General features: G+C 37.0%; 1 protein-coding gene across 1 annotated transcript in view; it reads left to right on the top strand.

Annotated features, from left to right (window-relative positions):
- The window catches only part of LRP3 (LDL receptor related protein 3), a 393,055-nt gene extending 370,876 nt beyond the window's left edge, over nucleotides 1–22,179 (top strand). Inside the window, exons 5-6 of the mRNA XM_044081578.1 lie at nucleotides 9,930–10,062; nucleotides 20,838–22,179. Of these exons, the coding sequence (XP_043937513.1) occupies nucleotides 9,930–10,062; nucleotides 20,838–21,641 (937 nt within the window). The 3' untranslated portion in view covers nucleotides 21,642–22,179. The remainder of the gene's footprint in view (nucleotides 1–9,929; nucleotides 10,063–20,837) is intronic.
- The last annotated feature ends 1,094 nt before the right edge of the window (nucleotides 22,180–23,273 follow it).

Raw genomic sequence — 23,273 nt, 5'->3', positions numbered from 1 at the left:
TGTTAACAAGTGTGTTATTTAGAATAGAATCAAAGGCTTACTGAAATTATACAAGAGTGAATCTAAAATGTCAGACTGCAAAGGCTAATACAAAGAAACACAGTACTTGCTCAACCTATGTGTTATATTTGGAATTATTCTGTAATCATACTCCAAACAGAAAAATAATGCACTAATCATTTGTGTTATCCGTTGAATGACATTACAGATGGCTACATTTCTAAGCAAGTTTTCACATGATTTCATGTTGCAACAGTCAGTGATTTTTTTTCACATAACTATTCTGCAGTTATTATAAAATCTGCAATAAAAGCAAGGTCTATAGTAGACTGTCTACATGATTCTAATTTTTCACCTACCTAAGTAATGTTCCATATTACTCATTTTATTTATTTACATACAAAGCAGAGCTATGCTTTCTTACCTAGACCTTCAATGTGAAGTTGTAGCATATCTGAAACATTTCTTACAGAACACAAATCCTGCCCAGTTCGCTTAGAGATAATGTGAGATAATTTTACTAGAGAAAATCCATTTTGACACATATACTTAGCTTTTTGTTCTAACAAGTTGTAGAACTTTCAAAGGGATAATAATTTGCTTCCTAAACAAAAAAGAACTACTTTCTTATACCTGTGAGGAAAGTGGTGAGCAAGATGGAGACAGCAAACATTTTGTATGTGTGTGTGTGTGTGTGTGTGTGTGTGTGTGTGTGTGTGTGTGTGTGTGTGTTTGGTACTGAATCTAGTCAAACTGACTAACCCTCAAACAAAAAGCTTTTGTGTGATACTCTTTAACATAAATGTGACAGGCCTATTCAAGTGGGTAACAATTTTGAAATGGAAATGTGAGTAATTGACAATTGTCTGTACTGTAAAGCGGGTGTTTAGAATTTTGTGTCATAAATCAAAGAGTAAAAAGGTCAGATAGGCAAACCAATTAGTAAAAATTACAAGAAAAACCTAACCAAGCTAGAGTTTTCACTGTGTAATATCTCAGACCCCCTGTAATAGAGCCCCATGGGATATATGCAAATGACCCCTTAAGGATGTTAAGTGTTTCAGCTGTATGACCTCTGAATGTCCATGACTTTTTACTTTATTGGCCTGAATGTGGTCATAAAGACTTAAAGTGGAAAAAGAAAAAAGTCATGGACATTCAGAAGCCATACAGCCAAAACACTTAATGTCCTTAAGGTGTCATTTGTATATATCCCATGAACCTCTATTACAGGAGGTTTAAGGTATCACACAGTGAAAACTCTTGCTTGGCTAGGATTTTCTTGTAGATTTCTCTGTCATAAATGACTAAGAGTTGGCTCCAATGAAATATTAAAGCACCTGTCGAAAAGAAAAAAAATGTGAACTGTTGGCGGTCCAACCAATTGTGCTTAGGAATGCAATGGTTCAGACTGGAATCTGATTTAAAAAAAAGATCCCCCCAGTCAATGGAAACAAAGACTAAAATAAAAATGTTCTCAGTGATAGCAGTAATTGGTTAAGCCCTGATGAGAGTTTGACAGGGACTTAACCTATTGGAGGGATTTTGTCATCTTGACTGTAGCGTAAGAAAATATCAACCATCAAAGAATCTGTGTTGACTGATATAGGTATGTGGTTAAAAAAACTTGAATGTTCAAGCTTTTGAGATTTTCAGATGAAGGCCTGTGCTTGAGTAACACAATAAAAAAGTTAAAAATCACTTAAGAAATACAGTAGAATACTTTTCAAATGTAGTCCATCCATAAAAATATATGGAGACTATGTAAAGCTCTATTCAATAGACAGCTTATACAAATAGTGTAATTACTACATTCCACCAAAATGAATGGGAAACTGTAATAAAAAATGAAAAAGTGGGCAAATGGAATATCTATAGGCCTGGTTTGTGTGGGACAAGAAATATCCTGTTGTGTAGAATTAGGGAGGTTGACCTTGTTTTATGACTCATGGGAAAAAGATTCACACACACACAACACACACACACACACACACACACACACACACACACACACACACACACACACACACACACTCCTCCACGGGTGGAAAAAAACCCAGATTTGATGCTTTAAAATGAATAGCATTTCAGTATGTCCTCTGACAGTTTTTTTTAATATGATGTGATATGTTGTATATTATTAGGAAACTAAGAAGCCTTTCTTCCACTGAAAAAAAATATTCAGAGTAGTACAACAGTTTAGGAATTTTAACTGTACAGTGCTATTGCTTGCAAAAGTGCTGTGAGGCAATCTTTGAATATAAAAGGTATGCCATTATTCCACCTGTGTCAAGACTCAAACACAACATGCTGGAGAGACAGATCTGTGCCTCAGAGATTGTCCATTCTTTGGAATAGGCTTCCTATTCACATTAAGCAGAGCCCTTCCCCTCTCTTCAAATGCAATTTGGATTAATGGCTGGGGAATCACAAATTCACACGATCAAAGATACTTAATGCACAGGCACAAATCTATGCCATCCTCTTGCTCCTATGGGCCATATTTTGGGTAAAATCGGGGTATATTGGCAAAGCTGTGAATCTATATTCACAGTCAGGATCACCACAATGTAGGCAGGTTTGACTTCAAACTCCAAATCATGTCTTAACCAAAAGCACAAAAAATGGAGGCAATAGAAGTGTTTGCAATGGGCAGATGCCTCATATTGTAAAGGTCACACAGCCATACCTCGCAACTGTACAGATTTTCGCAGAATGTGCAGATTTTTGCCTCATATGTTTGGTGTGTACCTCTTAAAATCTGTACCTTTCTGCCAAATACCTGAGAACTGAAGTCATTAAATAATGACAAACATTTGAGTTTAAGACTCCAAATCCTTCAGAAAAGTCATATTAATGCAAAACCTATCATTATGTCAACTATCTACATTTGTAAGAGCAATATTTAAAATCTGCCCCTATTTGTCCCCCCATCATTTTAGGCTTTGTCCAGATTTTGTGCTCTAGGAGGTTGAGAGGTATGCACACAGCAGTCTGCTTGGAAGTCACTAGTAAATGATTAGAGCAGACACATTTAATCATTAAGTTATTTCTTGTACAAATTACTGAACCAGAAAATAGCCTGACAGAATGACCACTAAATGTTGTCATACTCAACTGCTTATCTAAAATTACATTAAAAGTAGAAGATCAACCATAATATTTTAAAAAAGATGAATTGCAGTAACAAACTCAGGTGGGGCAGCCAGCCGCTGTGTTCCCCTTGTGCAACATTAATATGTTTTGTAGGAAAGAAAACCACGAAAGACTACACAGACACAGAAAGAACAAGTTAAACTGACACACACACACACACACACACACACACACACACACACACACACACACACACACACACACACACACACACACACACACACACACAGTGATAGGAGGTCAGAAACAAACTTCAGAGCTGTAAAACAGAGCCAGCAAGTCACCATGCTGCATTAACACCTGAATGCCTTGTTTTGTTATCCCGCCTTTCTATCAAGCTTTTCTTTCATTGTCACTGCTTGGTGTTTGCAGTTTGATATGTAACACTCATTCTTCTAGGTAATATTCACCTTTTTTCAAGAATATACTTGTACATGCTTTGCTTTCCATCTCTTGTAAATTCTTTACCTCATATATCTCATCTGTATATCTTTCAGGCTTATGTTTCAACACATTTCTTAGAATTCATTCTTTGTTACAAGTTGGTTTGTCTGACTTCCAGAAACACAATATTTTAAGATATCGTTGGATTTCCTGGAGCTACATGAAACACCTAGTTGTGGCCTCAATACCTTAGCAGCTTGTGTAGATCAGAGCATGTATGTACCTTTAAGAAGCATTTTTATATGTAAACACGTGCATATAAATAGTGAGCATGTGCAGGCAACAGTGCCATTTTGAGAGAACAGCCAGAGTGTTAACATGTTTAAATGTGGTAGTCTGTTTATATGTTTATTTAAGTTACAAAGTCTCATTCTGATGTGTTTGTATATAATAAAGCTACTTGAACTGAACCCATACATGTTTGCCAATTCTACCCTGACCAGAAGAGTGACATAGTGTCAGAACCGGGATTAAAAGCCCAACTTCTTCAAGCCATGAGGTGCAGAGTTGAAGGTGAAGGCAGATTAAGCTGATGGAGTGAAATGGAGCTCAGACAAACAAAAAAGGGCCAGAAACAAGCTAAAGGTAAAGAAAATTGCACAAATGATTTATTTGGCAAAGAAAACGAAATGGCGCATTTATAAGACACAAAATGCATTATTAATCAAACCAGAAGCACAAAACATATTATTAATCAAATGAAATGCACAAACCGCATTATTAATTAAACAAAATGTTTGAAACCACAATATTTGATAAAACTAGTAGAGATATTCAACTTATATCACTGACTTGAGGAATAAAGCTAAAATGTGCAGATTTGGTGACTTAAAAGATGAGTTAAAGGACAGGCTTGTGTGTGGTGTCACTACTGCTGCAGTGAGAAAGATTTTGGCTTGTGACAGGGATTCAACGTTAAGCAAAGCCATAGAGACTTGTCAAATCCATGAGCTCACAGAAAGGTACACAAATATGCTTGCAAGTGATAAAAGCATGGTTTCCACAGCCTCTAGAGCAAGCATAGACAGCATGCAACACATGGCAAGCAGAAACAAGCCTAAGCACATGGCAGCTGCAACCCCTGCTGTTTGGCAGGAAGGCCTCATAGCTTTCTAGCAAGTTTCAAGACTAGCTCATAAAAGGCGCATGCTCAGTACAGTATAAGAGTGAGTCAGCAAAACTCAAGTCAAGTCTTATTGTTAACTATCGTAATTGTGGTGCCAATCATGAGTCTAGAAGAGAGAAGTGCTTAGCATTTGGTCAGCAATGCCACAATTGTAAATAAATGGAACCATTTTCAAAAGTTTTGTAAATCAAGCAAGTCTCATTCAGTAATTAAGAAAGGTCACTCAAAAAAGCAAGTTGATCATATAGAGAGCTGCAACCCTGCTTTCTATGTGAATGGTGTATCAGTGGTTGGTGAAAAGGTTAATGCAGTAGATTTGTTGGCAAAGAATGAAGTATTTTGTACTGTCCTGATCAAAGCTAAACCCACAAGAGCTCAAAGTAGACACTGGTTCAAAGTGTGATGTAATGTCAGCAGAAACATTTGCTAAAGTGAGGGCTAGTGAGCAACTTAATTTGGGCAGTTGTGCAAAGCTTGTTGCTTATGGAGGTGAAGAGATTCAAAGCGAAGGCTCAGTAGTGCTTTCATGCTGTTCATCTAGGAACAGTTACAGCTTGCAATTGTATGTATTCTGAAAACCTGTTCAGTCATTATTAGGTCTCAGAGACAGTTTGAGAATGAAACTGTTTTCTTTCACCAAAGAAGTCCATCATGTAAGCACATATCCCATTTATAGGTTTACTGATGCCATTTTCTCAGAGTATGCTGATGTTTTCGATGACAAACTAGGCAAACTTTCAGTTGTGTACTCCATGAAAGTAGACCCAGAGGCCAGTCCAGTGGTCACACCAGCAAGGAGAGTTCCAATAGCTATGCAGGACAAAGTCAAGGTCCAGTTAGACAAAATGGTGCAGCAAGGTGTGATTTGTCCAGTCACAGAACCAACTGATTGGGTGTCTTCCATGGTAGCTGCTCATAAGAAAAGTTCAGATGACATCAGAATATGCATTGACCCAAGAGACTTGAACAAGGCATTAAAGAGACCTCATCATCCAATGTGTACAGTTGAAGAGATTGCTGCCCTCATTGCAAATGCCACTGTTTTTTTCTATCTTAGATGCAAAGAGTTTATTTTATTTATTTATTTTTTATTTTACATTTGTTAACCGGGAGAGTCCGACTGGATACATGTCCATTTTCAGCGGAGGCCCGGGGAGAAAAGCTCTAAGTACATAACAGACATATGAACATTGTTAATGCAAAAAAAGGAAGATAGTTGAGTTCTAAATACAATATAAAGATACATCACATCTTGGGAAAAAAAAAACAACAGCAGCAAATAAAAAAAAACATAGGTCAGTTGCAAAGGCGAGGCGCCTTGTTAAAAAGCGGTTAAGGATAGTGAGGTAAGAGAAGGGTAAATGATAGTGGTTAATCAGGTTTGGAACAGGGACATTGTTTTGGCAAGTAATGCTTGATCACAAATCTTCACTACTGACTACATTCAGTACCCCATTTGATTGCTACAGATTCCTCATGATGCCTTTTGGAATAAATTTTGCCACTGAAGTCTTTCAGCATGAAATGGAGCAAAGTTTTTCAGGCTACCCATTTCCAATAATAGTTGAAGATTTGCTGGTTGGAGGTAATGATGAAGCAGAGCATGACAGAAACCTTAGGAAAGTTCTGGACATAGTGCATGAAGTGAACAGAAGGCTCAATCCTCTGAAATGCAAATTCACACTACCAGAAGTTACTTATATAGGTCATTTATTTACCAGTACAGGCTTATGATCAAACCCTTCTAAACAAGCAGCCATTTTTGGGATGCCAGCTCCAGACAATGTTCAAGCCCTGCAGTGTTTTCTTGGTATGGTTAAGTATTTAGGTGAATTTATTCCTGACTTTAGTGAGTTATCAGTGCCTTTAAGATTGCTGACACACACAAATCTTGCATGTTCATGGTTAGAACAACATCAGAGAGCATTTGATAACCTCAAACAGCAAATTACTAACCCTCCTACATTAAGATACTATGATGTCCACAAACCAGTAGTTCTTTCCTGTGCTGCTTCAATGCTCGGTCTTAGTGCAGTTATTCTTCAGGAAGGCAGACCTGTTGCCTTTGCATCTAGAACTCTTACCCAAACTGAGATGCAGTATTCTCAAATTGAGAAGGAACTTTTGGGAATTGTGTTCACATGTTCGAAGTTCCATGATTATATTTATGGCCGAGCTATCCAAATAGAAACTGACTATCAACCTCTAGTCACTGTTTTAAAGAAGCATATATATTCTGATCCATCAAAACTACAAAGAACAATGCTCAAATTGCAAAAGTTTAGTTTCAAAATGGTCTATACAAAAGGTAAACTTCTTTATCTGGCTGACACCTTATCCAGATCACCCAGAAATACCACGGAACAGCTTGATGCAGAGAATTTTGACTTTGATGTCATGGAAGTGTGTTATTTTTCTTCCACAAGATTTGATGAGCTGAGAGATCATACAAAGAATGATCCAGAAGTACAACCTTACTTTCCATACAGAGATGAGATGCTGATGGAATATGGTATGATTTTCAAAGGTCCAAAAGTTATTATTTCTACTTCCTTACAGCGTGAATACATTCAAATTTTACAACATGGCCACCCAGTTTCCGATTCTACCAAAAGAAAGGTGAGAGGACTAGTATTTTGGCCTTCTCTATTGAAATATATTGATAAAGTGCTTTCTTCTTGTTCAGTGTGCAACAGTACTAAGCCGCATTTGCAAAAAGAGCCACTTCAGGTAATCCAAATTCCTCAACTACCATGGTCAACAGTAGCAACTGACATATTTGAGTGGTCTGTCAACATTACTTAGTGTTGGTAGACACTTATTTGAACTGGTTTGAGTTCGGTTTACTACCTAACCTAACATCCAGTGCTGTTATTACTAAAATGAAACGTCATTTCTCAGTCCATGTTAGTCCACACAAAGTTATTTCTGACAAAGGTTCTAGGTTTACCAATCAATTGTTTCAGAGATTTGCTAAAGAGTGGGACTTTATCCATGTTACCAGCAGTCCTGAATTTCCACAGTCAAACTACCTTGCTGAATGTGCAGTACATAGTGCAAAGCAATTACTAGAGAGGTCAAAGTGTGATGATACTGCTATCTTCTTGAATTTACTCAATCTCAGAAATATACCCTGTCACAACCTACTTGGCTCACCTGCTCAGACTTCTGTCTAGGCAAACCATAACAACCTTTCCTATCAGTTCTAGTTTGTTGGTGTCCAGTGCTAAAAACAACAGAGCAATCAAAGCCCAACTTTTTTAAGAAGCATTCTTCTCAGAAGTCCAGCTATGATAAAATGAGCAGATTTCTTCATCTGTTAAAAGAAGGAGAGACAGTGAGGATGCAAATGACGAAAGTCTTTGATCGAGTTGGTCAAGTGAGAGGTATATGTGCCGAGCTGAGATCCTACTTAGTGGAATCTGAGGGTATAAAATACAGGAGAAACTGCAGACATATTCCTGTATCTAAAATGATATTGCAGCATTATACCTGTGATACAGACTCTAGATCTCAGCACAACCCTGATAATGTTCATACTGAAGAACGTCTCAGTATCCATTCTCATTCCTGATGATGTCCCAGTTGTCCCCAAAGTTGAACGTTCCTTGAAAACAGTCCCCATTGCTAGATCCAAGTCTGACTTTTATGTTACACGATGAGGTTGCATTTCTAGACCTAGTGTAAAATACACAGCAACCTGGAAGTGATTGTTCTATACATGTCTAATTTTGTATGATTGCATATCATATAATTAGTTCTGTATAATTGCATGTCAAAAGGTCATTTCTGTAAATTGCAAGTCATTGAATACTGCCATTTCATATATGTGCTATTTCTCAAAGAGGGAGGATGTAGATCAGAGTGTGTGTCTATGTACCTTTAAGAAGCATTTCCAGATGTAAGCACGTGCATATAAATAGTGAGCATGTGCAGGCAGCAGTGCCATTTTGAGAGAACAGCCAGAGTGTTAACATGTGCGCGAGTGTGATAGTCAGTCTGTTTATAAGTTTATTTAAGTTTAAGTTACAAAGCCTCATTTCCGATGTGTTTGTATGTAATAAAGCTGCTTGAACTGAACCCACGAATGTTCGTCTGTTTTATCCTCACTAAACGAGCGACAGTTTGTACTTTTTTTTTCTGTATCTTGTTGGTCGCTGCATATGCTATGACAATCTCAGTACATTAAAGTTTCATTGTACCACATCACATCTCCTGTTTCATATTTTGAGTACACTCTACTACTCACCATCTGCTACATGCATCTGCCCTCCATCTAAGTATCCTTGAAACATTTCTAATGGAATATGGTTTTGGGTGATTAATAATAATGTAAAATGCACATGACCAGTTTGAGTGACATAGTTTAAAATCACCACCCTCCATACCTCTCAACCTCTCAGTGCAAAAAAAAAGCTAGACAAAGCCCGGTGGAATGGGTGGATGAAGGCCCCAGAATAGGAACAGATTTTAAATATTGTTCTTCTAAACTTAGAAATTTTCTAGAATAGCAGTATTTAACTTAGCATGCATTTTTCGGAAGGATATGAAGTCTGAAACCCAAATGTGTATCATTATTTAGTGACTTCCATCCTCAGATTATCCCAGTGATTTGGCAGAAAATCACAAATTTTATGAGGAACAGATCAAAAATATAAGGCAAAAATCTTGACATTCTGTGAAACACAGTTGAGCGGTATGCCACCCTCCTTTTCTTGCAATATCATTCTCATTTTCTGGTATGTGTGTACATGCACGTACACATGCATATGCACACCCACACCTGTGGCCAAATTAGAATGTACAATCCACCTGCGTCTTTGGAATGTGGGAGAAAACCAGAGCCCACTATGTACTTTGAATATTACCCTAATAATCTTGTTAGGTTTAGGTGGAGAACAGTAAAAAATAGAAATAATAACTAAATATTACATTGTGTTACTAATGATTACTTTGTAATGCTCTGTTGCTGACTGCAATCCTCTTTTCTCCTTTATCTTGTTTAGACTCTATTAGTAGTCTTTGTAACAGTTCTGCACAGCTGCGATGGGAAACAAACATTCATTCAGTAATGAGCACATTTCATTATCTTGTACTGCAGTATCTCTTGAGATAAAGTAGACTAACTTGGATGTAACATAGTATAAAGTTTTTGTATTCATAAAAAAAAACTGATGTCTCTTTGTGCACTGTCTTTTTACAGAGCATTTGAAACACAGATGACTCGTCTTGAAGCTGAGTTTGTAAGACGTGAAGCTCCACCCTCTTATGGACAGTTAATTGCTCAGGGACTTATACCTCCAGTTGAAGACTTCCCAGTTTATAATGCATCACAGGTAAATCTGGAAAAAAAAACATAGTGAAGGCTTAAATACACCTGAAATTTATAAGTGGTTGTTATTTACATTTGTAACTTAACAGTCTGAAAATCATAAAACAAAGATACTATGTGTGGTACTTCTTTGCATTGCAACACTAGTGGGGTGAGTTTCTTGTTTTCAAACTTTGGTTCTTTAGATAATGGAAATGCCAATAGCATAGATATGTAGGTTCATAGGTTATTACATGACAGGTTGTTTGAATAACCATATATTGCCTAGTTTACCTCCCTTCTTCTTAAGGGCCATTACAGAGTTTAACAAGCAAGGAAAGGTTGTTATAGGGAATTCTTTAGATAATGTAACTAACCCTCCAAGAGGTTTTGTTTACATTCTGATGTAAGCAGAGAGTTTTGGGGCAAGTCTTCCTAACATTACAAGTGTTTCTGAGGTGGAAAAGATTTTGCAAATTTGCCCTTTCATAGCACAAAAGCAAGGCAGAGATCTCAGCGTAGGAGTCTGTAGGGCTGAAAAAAAAAGAAAAATGTTTAATCTGTCCTGACAGCTAAAGCAGCCTATCTGTTTGCGTGTTTTTATTAGAAAATCTTGCATTCTTTCAAGTTGGGGTATATATTGGTAAGATACATAAAAAATAGAACATTCCATTTACTGGTCAACTTAGTAAGGGACTAAAATCTTTTCAAATCCTAAGGTTATACCTTTGATAATTAACTGGTTAATGAAAAATGATTTCTTCACTATAACTTATACTTTATGATCAAGGTACTATTCACTTTAAATGAAAAAGCTTATATCTATAAACAACTGTATTGATCTTAAGTAGAGGGTTCATTTATGTGACTGTCAATGAGAAAGACTTGTATCCTAATTAGGACCACACCACTCTATACATTTTTTGCATTAATATAAGACCATGCTTAGAATCCCAGGTCCTAAAGTAACTTGCAATGTACAACAACTAAAATTATAACTAATTTATGATAACTTAGCTGGAGAGAATTATTTTATTAAAAACACACTCTAGCATTTTGACAATGAGTCTTCCAGGATAATTTCAAACACAGAATACAAATATTTAATAAAAAAGGACAAAAATAAACCACAACCAGGCAACATTAACTAATTAGATATTTCCAATTAAAATCAACATTCAGTATCTTAAGATTAGAAGTATCAAACTTCAGAATAAAGACACATTCTTTAACCAAAGGACAATCATTTAGTGACAAATTCCAATCTAATAGTGAGTTTTAAGTGTTCTCAAATATATTCATAAAGTTACTTGTGTTAAAAATGCATCAACAGTAAACCCTGCTGAACAGAAAGAATGTATACATGTATATTAGGTTGTATTGTAACTGATGAAATGTGTATGTTTTATCAGAGAACCCTGGAAGAGTGGAAAGTTTGAAATTGTGTTATAGCTTTCAATGCTGCCACAGATCTCAGCAAAGCTCTTTGCGTGTACTGTACTAGAGTCAGGTGACCAGAGGTGATGTCATCCTGTAACCAGTATCTGGTTTCTTTGGAACTCTCACAGCAGCACTTTTGAACCTGACAGGAACAATTTCTGAGAGGATATATATCTTACACATCCACACAGACAGAGGGAAACATCATCTGGCTTTTGCTGTGGTAAGACATTCAGCACACATCAGCTTGCCTTGCTTTAGTAAGTAGTCAGGGAACAGTAATTCTGTAGTCAGTAAGGGACATTTAGTGAGAGTATTTTAGTATTGTTTTCTGCATCGGTGAGACACTACCAACTGTATTATATTTTATGTCTCTGTGGTTGAAACCTTGTTGTTTATTGCATTCAGTATTTTCCTGTTTTCTGTTTTATTATTTATCATTAAATATTTTAATACCTTTCATTGTGGCTGGTCCTTTAGAGAATACTTTTTTAACATCTTGATAGTACTTATGCTCGATTTAGTGACACTGTGGCCATTCCTGAAAGCCTTGCTGCTTTGGTCACACCCTACCATTTGTATTAGTATTAATTTTATACATTGTAATTGGGTACCCTTTGTAAGAGCCTTAGGGTAGCTGATTGGTGGCAGAAAGAGGCACAGCTATTAAATCTGTTCCAGATTTTCCCAGGTGTGTAGCTGTGTGTGTGAAACTCAGATATCCAAGTGTGTGTGTCAGCTACTGGTAATAGGGACACAGAGCTCCAAAGTGGTCATTGTGGAGTTTGTGTGGGCCTGGAGAGAGAAAGATAATTGAGACAGGCCCTGCCTTTGGACCCTACATTACTTGGCTTGAGAGAGGTGCCTAAGGAGGCACCTGATTCTCAAGGAAAAGGGGAGACTGTATACTAGAACAAAGGGTTATTGTACAGAGAGTGGACCCCTGAGGGAGGGCTAGAGTGTGGAGTTTGTGTGGGCCTGGAGAGAGAAAGAGAGTCTGTCCCCAGGTCTGGAGTATACTCCCTGTGTGTTCTTAAGGGAAATTGTGTTTAGTGCAGGGAACTTCATCTGAAAATATGGTGTGAATGCATCTTTGCTCTTAGTTGCCATCCCTCACCAGAGGCAGTGATGAGGACTAAGTCTCCTTGATTGCTGGCCTGGAGTAGGGACCCATCACACATACTATTAAAGTATATAGCTGAAAGGGCTTTCCTCCACATCATCTTTTGTGCCCCTCACATATTCAGTTATTATCAGCTTAAAATTTCTAATAGTTTCACCAATATAAAATAAGTCACAAGAGCATATGAATATATAACAGGAGTATTGCAATCATAAAATGTCACACATATCAGCTCTGATTTCATTTATTTTTCAAATTTGTGCACTACATACATACAGATATTATAAGAACCACTCTAGTAAAAAAATGTGAGTGTTAAAAACATTAACTAAGTTTGTCTTTCCTTTCTCAAAATGACTTTTAACTAAAAAAAAAAAATCAGAAATAATTCTAGCCCTATGGTATAAAATATGAGACATTCTTTCCAATAATGGCTTAAAAAACTCATCTGTGTATAGAATACCTCAATGTTTTTTAACCGCTTGAATGACTTATTCAGTCAGAACAGTTTAGTCCATAATAAAATAAACTTGTTTTGTAATATTTAATGGTTCTGGGCAGTCACAGTGGTGCAGCTGTTAGCGTTGCTGCCTCATAGCAAGAGGTTCTACAGTTCGATTCTCGGCTAGGGTGCCTTTTGTGCGGAGTGTGCATGTCCTCCCTGTGGTCGCGTGGGTTTCCTCCGGGTGCTCCAATTTCCTCCCACATCCCAAAGACATGCTGTAGGTAGATTGGACACTCTAAATTGGCCCTAGACATGAGTGCGTGCATGCGTGTGCCTTCTGTGGAAGCACCGGGCTGGCAACTCGACACTGTAAAACTCCACTGCCAATCATGAGTGGACAGGTGATCTGCTGTGGTGACCCTTAACCGGGAGAAGAAGAAGTAATATTTAATGGTTCTCTGGCCTTTTATTTACAGTTCCTCCAAATCTACTATTATTCCTGTCCTAGGTTGTTTTATTTATTTATTTTATTTATTGATAGTGGTCATGGTGGTGCAGGGGTTAGCATTGTCACCTCACAGCAAGAGGTTCTCCAGTTCAATTCTCGGCTGGAGCACCTTCTGTGCAGAGTCTGCATGTCATCCTTGTGGTCGAGTGAGTTTTAAAGACATGCATGCGTGTGTGTGTGTGTGTGTGTGTGTGTGTGTGTGTGTGTGTGTGTGTGTGTATGTGTGTGCCTTCTGTGAAGGCTGGGTGCCAGGCTGGCAATGCAACACCATAAAAACACCACTGACAATCAATCTGCGGATCAATGATCCGCTGTGGTGACCTCTAACCAGGAAAAGCCAAAAGATATTGCTTTTATTTTATTTATTTACATTTGATTACTGTGAAAGTCCAACTGGGTAGGAGCCCATTTTCAGTCAAGGCCCAGGGAGAAAAGCTCCAAAGTCTTATAAAACATTTTGAGAACAATAATTTTAGTGTCTTTAAATACAGTTTAAATAATTATACCAAATTAGACTTAATATGAAAACATTTTTTTAAGAATAGATGCAATTTTTATGGCAAAGATTTAATAGTTAGATAAATTTTAGCCAGTTTATATAGAAATGAATGGTATGTTAGTAAAATACAAACTGTAATTGCAATACAAAGTGAGAGAAAAGTGGGCTTATGGTATCTTTGGAGAGAATGCCAGGGGATAGAAATTGATAGAAGTAAGGAAGTGAGTGAAGGAAGGAGAGTAAGGAGATGTAAGATATTTCTAGGTATTTGTTCATATTTAGGAATATAGTTTATCTTGGTTTTGAGCAAGAACAGAGCCAGCTTTTGGCTAGGAAGTCTTTCAGAAAGGTTTTGAAGGATGGAAGGGAGGGTATTAGCCAGAAGGATAGAGATAATGGATAAGTAGTTCCAGGACTTAGTAACTTGTACAGGTACAGACAATGCCCAGCATATCTGATAGGTTTGTGGATAGACAGGAGTTTTTTGGTCACTGGATTGTAATGACCAACTAGGAACATATTTGTGTAGAATGTTACTGAGTGCCAGACAAGCAGATGGATTCTGGATAATTTTATAGGTGGTAAGAAGCTGTGTTTATAAATTTAGGCTTTTAAGTGCTATACAGTGGTGGGATTAGAAAGGGGTACTCTCTGCAAATTTAGCTATGTTGTTATAACATTGTTCAAGTTTTGATTTTTACAATGCCTGAAGGTTAGTAAGGTGGGCATGCTATAAAGAAGTCTGGGGACAAGATAAGTAGTGGCAAGTGTAGTTTTAGTTGCACCCGTGAGAATGTTTTTGGCTCTGTAAAGCATCCCTAATTTTTGATACGTTTTTCCTTATGCTAGTTTGTATATTCAGGTCAAATTTAAGATTATCATCCATTGTCATCCCTAATGACTTGCTATGAAAAGTGACTTCAATGGTTGTATTACCAAGAGAGAGGAATTTGATTTTTTTTTCTTTCATGGGAGAGAGATTTGGGAAAAAGTAGTAGTTTTTTTTAGGGTTGAGCATGAGTTGTGAGTTGCAAAGTCATGTTTTAGTTGCTTTTAAAGTTTACTAAGTAATTTTTTGATGTGTGCCATATTGTTAGATGTGTGAATGAGTGTGGAGTCATCTGAGTATTGTACTAAGGAGGCCTGTTATGTGGATGTGTGGAGGGTGTTAGGGAGAATGTTAAATAGGAGGGGACCAAGGATAAAGCTTTGTGGTACACCAGTAGTGATTGAGAGGTATGGGGAGAGGGTGGCGTGCCATTTTACTGACTGATACGTATTGGATAGGTTGCTTTTGAACTGTAGAAGATTGGACTTATGAGGACATTTGAAGTAGAAATTTGCTATGACAAACTGTGTTGAAGGCTGTAGGCAAGTCTACAAATAAGGATGAAACATTTGCTGTTATATGTAGCTTTATTTACAGTATTTATGTAAGTTAGATGTGCAGTGTTAGTACTACGGAAAGGACAGAAACCATGTTGTGTGAAGGACAGGAATTCTTTCTGCAGGAGACAGTTTAGCAATTCTTTTTGAATACATTTTTTCAAGTATTTTGGAAAGAGAGGATAAGATTGCATAGGTTTAAGCTTAGTAATGTCTTTTGAATTTCCTCATTTGTGTAGAGAGATAATGTGAGACTTTTTCCAAAGAGAGGGAATGTGGGATTCCTGGACTGACCTATTTATAATGATCAATATAGTAAAAGTTAGATTACTGGAGTTGGTGTTAACCATTGTAGGCCTATGGTAAGTGTGTGGAAGAAAATTTTCTTGATGTTCATTGTCGTAGGTGGATCCAGGATTAAGGTGAATGTTTTCTCCTAAAAGGATTTTAATATATTATGAAATTATTGATACTTGAGTTCTGGAAAGTATTTTTCCACTTAATTTTGTTTTGAAATGGAATTTATCATCCATATTTTCAGTAAAGGTGAGGGGTGTCATAAAATAGGTTTGATGTAATGTGTGGAGAAGGTAGGGAAGAAGTATGACTGGATGGTTGGGAAAGAGTTGGAGATATGTTGAGAGCCATTATAGATTCATGGTAGGATGAAAGAATGGTGCAGCAGTAGGAGAAGAGGATAAGCTGAGTAGTAGCATAATTAAGCTAAGGGATATGTATGTTATAGTTAGCAGGTAGAGGGGAAGTAGGAATCAAGAATGAATAAGACGTTGCAGGGTAGAAGGATATTTAGTGGTGGAAGTGTCTGAAAGCTTATATAGGGTTGGTAGAAAAGATGTATTTTCAATTAATGAAGAGAGTTAGGTTGTCCTACTATCTTTTATGGAATTTAAGGAATATGGGGGATTAAAAGACTAGAGTATGAGAAAGTAGGTAAAATATGAGGAAGTGAAGGTTTATGTGGGAAAAGTAGAAGATACAATGTATAATAGATAGTTGTTGTTAGGGAGGGGTGTGACTGTAAATATATATAGTGCAAATCAGTATTGGCAGGAGAGAGGTAGTTGGGAATGGTGCTAAAATTAAATGGAAGTTGGAAATTAGATAAAGAGAAACAGGAGTGTGTGTATGACAGTAGTAAGGTTGCTTTGGAGGGTTAGGGAATAGGAGTCACAAGTGTAATGTGTCTATGTAGGAAGTATAATAGTAGAGTAAGTGTTGGTGGGTGGGAACTAGGGGTAGGGTAGGGGAGCAGACATAGTGGGCTTCCACTCTCAGGTCAAATTATAACAGAGAGTAATCATTTTATAGCCAAGAAAAGGCAATTATCAGGGATGTACAAAGTAAAACAGGTTTTCTTTCATTTTGTGAATGCATAAACCTATCGGCCAGGAAGACTAAGTAACTTGCAAATACAGTATAATCTACTGGTCAAGAGAAGGGACAGTGGCTGACATAGGAATTGGTACTTAGATTGCAAGGACAAGGATTTTAAAATCTAATTTCTAGCACAGGGAGGCACATATTTGACTAGATGAAGTTAATACACACAGCAAGGTGCTTCAAGATAAATTTGCTTATATTTTACAAAGATAAATTTCTCAGTGAAAATATTTGGGAGTTGGCCCTTGTGACAGAACTTTTGCAGAATTGGGATCAGGTGTAGTGACTAGAGGCTCTGAAAGGAAAGAAAAGAGAAAAACTCTCCTAAATTGTTATGTTATATTGAAGCAATAAAGTTGCTACATATAAAGAGAGATGGAGGAATGACCACAGTAAATCAGAGCAAGAGAATATGGGGAAAGTATGATAATAGAGAGATGACAAAAAAGTTTATGAATGTAAGCTGAAAGTTGGTTAGCAGAAGGTATGCTGATAGAGAACTTCAGTAATACAGTGTATATATAGAGCTGTGTAGAACAAGAACAAGTTATCATAGCATAGCACTACACTGATAAGCACAATATAAAACCATCACTTAGTAACATTCATGGGATTAACCATATATCAAGATTGTTATATATATATATATATATATATATATATATATATATATCAAATCACCAGAAACTGATCTTACATACTTGTTAAAAGGCAACATATAAAAAACTTATATGACTTGAATGGAAGTGATACAAATACAAACACACTACCAAGGTCTGTTTATTGTTGTTTATAGTTTTAGAAAAAATAGAACTGTAATAACATATGACACATACATGCAATGTGAGGAAATTGGGGACTGAGTGATAGAGAAGAGAATAGAGAGAGGTATATTTAGCAATATATTCTACTACAGTGACCCTCCCATCCTCAGGTCATATTATAACAGGAGTAATTAGTTTATAGCCAATACAAAGCAATTAGCAGAGAAGTACAAAATAAAACAGGTTTTCTTTCATTTCCTGAATGCAGAAACCTGTCAGACAGGAAGACTAAGTAACTGGTATATACAGTGTAATCTACTGGTCAAGAGAAAGGAAAGTGGCCAACCTAGTAAGTGGTTGTTAGAGTGCAAGGAGAACTCTGTTGGTTTTTTTTTTAAAAAACATTTTAAAAACTAAGTTCCAGCAGAGGCAGACATGTATTTGACTAGATCAAGTTAATACACAGCAAGGTTCTTCAAGTTAAGTTCGCTTATATTTTACAAAGACAAAATTCTCAATTAAAATGTGTGGGAGTTGGCCCTTGTGGCAGAGTTTCTGAAGTATTGGAGTCAGATGTAGTGACCAGAGACTATTGTACAAAGACAAAATTCTCAGTGAAAATGTGTAGGAGCTGGCCCTTGTGGCAGCGTTTCTGCACTATTGGGGTCAGATGTAGTGACCAGAGGCTATTGAACAAAGACAAAATTCTCAGTGAAAATATTTGTGAGATGGCCCTTGTGTTACATGTGCAGTACCGAGGTCAGCTGTAATGACCAGGGGCGACTGTACAAAGAAAAAAATTTCAGTGAAAATGTGTGGGAGTTAGTCCTTGTGGCAGAGATTCTTCAATATGGGGGTCAGATGTAGTGAACATAGACTGTTGTACAAAGTCAACATTTTCAGTGTATATGTGTGGGAGTTGGTCCTTGTGGTTTTGGAGTCAGATGTAGTGACCAGAGGCTAGTGTACAAAGACAAAATTCTCAGTGAAAATGTGTGGGAGTTGGCCCTTGTGGCAAGGCTTCTGCAGTATTGGGGTAGGATGTAGTGACCAAAGGCTATTGTACAAAGAAAATTCTCAGTCAAAATTTTGGGAGTTGGCCACTATGGCAGAGCTTCTAAAGTATTGAGGTTAGATGTAGTGACCAGAGAGGCTATTATACAAAGACAAAATTCTCAGTGAAAATATTTGGGAGTTGGTCCTTGTCGCAGAGATTCTACAGTATTGGGGTTGGATGTAGTGACTAGAAGCTATAGGACAAATACAAAATTCTCAGTGAAAATATTTGTGAGTTGACACTTGTGTCAGAGCTTCTGCATTATAGCAGCTGGATGTAGTGACCAGAAGCTGTTATACAAAGACAAAAAGTTTTCAGTGAAAATGTTTGGGATTTGCCCTTGTGGCAGAGCTTATCCAGTATCGGGTCAGATGTAGAGATCAGAGGCGCTGCACTGTGAGGAAGTTGGTGATTGCTTTAAAAAGTATTCCTGACTTACTTTACAGAATAGCTGCTATGGAGAAACATTCTACTGATATATTTTGCTTCATCAAGAAAATTATTCCAATCAGTACAAAGTCTCCTAGCTTTCAGAAATTCTCCACAAGGAAGGGCTGATAGTAGATGACTCTAGCTAGGCCATCTTGGAGAATTTAAGAGTCTTTGGGATAATCAGTAATGACAATCAGTTTGCAGTCATCTTTAAACTTGGTTAGCCATCCACAGACGTTGGACATCTGTTTTTTCATCAGAGAAAGGAACACGGTATAGAGCTCTGAAGGACTATATTTGTGATTAATCTGTTAGATTAGAAGCTACCACCATCTCTCACCCCATTTAAATGATCAGAGAGAGCCAATTGACATTTCAAGTAATACATGGATTAATATTTAAGCTGCAAAGTTTTTCAACAGTATCTATAGGATGTTGTATTGAATGCTTTTGCAAGACTGAGGTAAGTGGCATAGGCAACATGACTCCTATCAGTGGCATCAATTATATCCCCAAAACATGAACCAGATAAAGTAAGGAAGGCTTATCCTTTACAAAACCATTCTGACTAGTGACTAGGATCAAGTGTTTGTAAAATTACCAGTCCATCTATTGATGAGACTGACAAAGTTCCACTCCATGATTTTTACATATAATACTAGTGAGGCTAATGTGATGACTATTTCCAGGGTCAGTTACAATAAAACCCTTATTCTGAGGCACCCCAAGTTCTGTTCTTCATAGCTCAGGTGCATACCCAGTGAAGAGGCTGAGATTAAAAACCATAACATCTGCATGCAGTCAATTTATTAGGTGTCACATTTTTGACAAGCAGGCTGGACAGGAATTACCCGTAGCTGAGAGTAAAATCAAGGAACAAATGTAAGAAAAGCTTTTCATCTGAACTCAAAAAGCAGCATTTTGAATTTCTTGCTCAGATAAAGTTACTTTCTCACAGTTAAAGTGCCTAGTCAGAGGACTGAATACAAGAAATTCAGTAGCATAATTATTGTACAGTAGGGCAAAAGCACTGTGAGTGGGCTGTCTGTCAAGTGCTATTGGCTTAATTGTAGACAAGGCAGTCCATAGAGGTAGTACTACAGAAATAGTTAAGCACACAAGCACAGTTAGTGTTGTAGACATTAAGGAGCTAAGGAATGATTCTGCAATATCATAATTTCGATTAAAAACAGGACAGACCAGTATGTTGCCAGGACCCAAGGAATTACTATTTTTAATTTAGGTAATAGCTTCTAGGATCTGACCTTTAGTGATAATGGGAAGAACAATGTCAAAAGATTCAAGGCAGAGGACATCAGGCTGTGAAAGACAGGAAAAATTGGGCTACATTTGTCAGCTGGAATGTTTTTTATGGCTTTGGTATAGGAATAGGTAATGCTGTTCACTTCAAGGTCAGTTTAGGATTAGACATTTGTTTATCAGTAATGAGAAGTAATATATTCAAAGGTGATACTCAGGATAACAGGAATAAAAATTTCACCTTCTTGGTTATACAATAGTTCATATTCATTTTTATTCCTGTAGAATGTAGCCTGGCATACGATCGTCAAAATTTAAAAATTAAAAGCACAAATACCATAAATGGAAAAATGCCCATAACACAGATGATTGTGTACATTGTAATCAAATGTAATGTAAAGTACAGTTACCTAAACTTAAAAAGCTTTTGCTGACTCACGTTACTAACATTTTCAGCCCTTTTATCCACATTTGTATTGTAACAGGTGTCAGTGTTACAAAATATCAGAACGGCCATGAGGCGGCAAATGAGGCGGCACTCTTCCAGACGTACCTCAAGGCAGTTTGGCAGGATATGGAGCAGACTGTTTCACAGACCAAGAGTTCGGGGGCAAATCCCACTACTTACACCACCCAATGAATCTCATCCTTCTCTGGTTGTGAGAGTTCAGCCTAGTGAAATAATTGACACAGTCCCTGGATCTTCAGCTATATGTGAAAGACACAGATCTGAGACTGATATAGGAACACATTGTAATGTAGAAGAACATCAGGAATTCAGTAACAATTCATTGCAGTCAGAATTTGCAGGTGCTGAGATACATTCTTCAAGTGTTTTATTATCTACTTCATGTACAGACATCCAAATGGAACCAGATATTTTACAAATTTCTCCTATCTCTGCTACAGAACAGAGCTCCTGCAATGAAATGTGTGCAATTTCTGAACCTATATCTCAAGATCCATTCAGAGATCCATTACTAGAATGTGTTCCAGACACTTTACTTCCCAGTGTAACCAGAAACTGTACATCAATGACAAGCATTTCAGGGACCACATATATAAAAAACAGACATAAAGCTGAGAAAGCACAGCACAGATCGCTTCTAAACCACAAAGACATGGTATCATTTTGCTCAGAACAGTCTTCAGACAGTCTCAGAAATACAGACCATGAACGTTATAATTGCACATGCTCTTTTGAGGAAGAAGCCCTCAGTGTTCAAGCTACTTGCTTGAGATGTCATTCTTTGGAAGTGCCAATACAAGAACCATCTACTCTGCTCTAAGAAAGCCATAGTAGGGATGACGTTTCATTGTTTGCTAAGAAACTTTTTTTCATGTGAAGTGTAATGCCAAATTTCGTAACTTCAAATGTTGCCATGTTTTAGTCTTTTAAATACTATATATGCATTTTTGTATCCACTTTTCCACATAGCAAAATGAATGTAAAGTACAATGATTAGACACAGCATTATGATGTACAAAGACACAGTATGTTTTTCTTGGTTCATTTCTTGTTTTTATTGGTTTACAGTCAGTTGATTGGATCACCTGAACTTGTATAATAGTTGCTCAGGCATGACATATTAACAGTAACTTGACATACATATGAGCGAAATGCTGTTGCTTGCATGTATACATGTAGCACATGCAGTGATGTTAGCCCCCCCCGAGGAAAGAATGATATAGGTTTTACACTGCCTGTCACTGGCTGTTTTTTCTCCAAGGTGTAGTGAATATTGAGTGAGAGTAAAAAAGTAATAGGGGATGTAGGGGCACTTTCCCCCTATAAAACCCACACACACACACACATACACACACACACACACACACACACATATATATATATATATATATATATATATATATATATATATATATATATATATATATATAATCTGTATCAGAAGATCGAAATTTCAGAAAATCGAATGTCATATGGTTGTGACCATATGACTGACTTTCCGAAATGTCAAACAAGACTAAACAACAAAAATCTACATATATATGCCACCTCCAAGATCACACTACAGAGAGGAAAAGGTTAAATTCCCCAATCCCCACTGTACTGTGATCTCCATATAAAAAGTCTGACATTTTGGAAATGGACCTAGATATATATGTATATATATATATATATATATATATATATATATATATATATATATATATATATATATATATATATCTATATACACACACACACACACACACACACACACACACACACACACACACATACATATACATGCTTATGTTGTCACAAGCCTGAGTACATCTAATCTAAGTTTCTATGCACCTGAGCCTGTGAAATACAAGTTTGTGTTGACAAGTTTTTGTGGTATTAGCTGGAACCATTTTTTTTTTTTTACTTTAGACCCACCTATGTCTAAACCACATCTCACTGTGAGAAAGGACGTATATTTTTACTGTGATATACAAGATAACAAAACCTTCTAATTCATAATGTCTGCTGGGTATAAACATAGGGAATGGCATAAGTATGATAAAGAATATGAGGCAGCCGAGAGAAATATAAATTAAAAATTGCACTATGATTAATATAAAGCCTTATATGGTAGCATTCCAAAATGTCCTCTCTGTGACTGGTAATACATTCATTTGCATTGAAATACTATTTTCATGCATGTGACAGTGAGATACTCTCTTCTTAAATAGCATCAGTTTCTTGCAGTAAGTAGGCATTAGGAGAATTAGATTCATAGATTAGTACTAAGCTAGCTGCCCTTGCATTTTGTAAGCTTAGCCAATTATCCCTTGTGAGACTCAAACCCTGCATCTTGTGTTTGTAAGGCAAACACCTTAACCATTAGGCCACCCTCTCAGCCAAACTATTAAACACGTGGTCAAAGAAGATGTCGCAACATCCAATCTTTCTTTTTCAATGCCGCCAGGTT

This window comes from Protopterus annectens, chromosome 8.part1 (assembly GCF_019279795.1).
Source record: "Protopterus annectens isolate FY-2018-M chromosome 8.part1, PAN1.0, whole genome shotgun sequence".
Lineage (NCBI taxonomy): Eukaryota > Metazoa > Chordata > Ceratodontiformes > Protopteridae > Protopterus > Protopterus annectens.
Note: the sequence above shows the minus strand (reverse complement) of the source record. Positions and strands in the feature narration are given on the sequence as shown.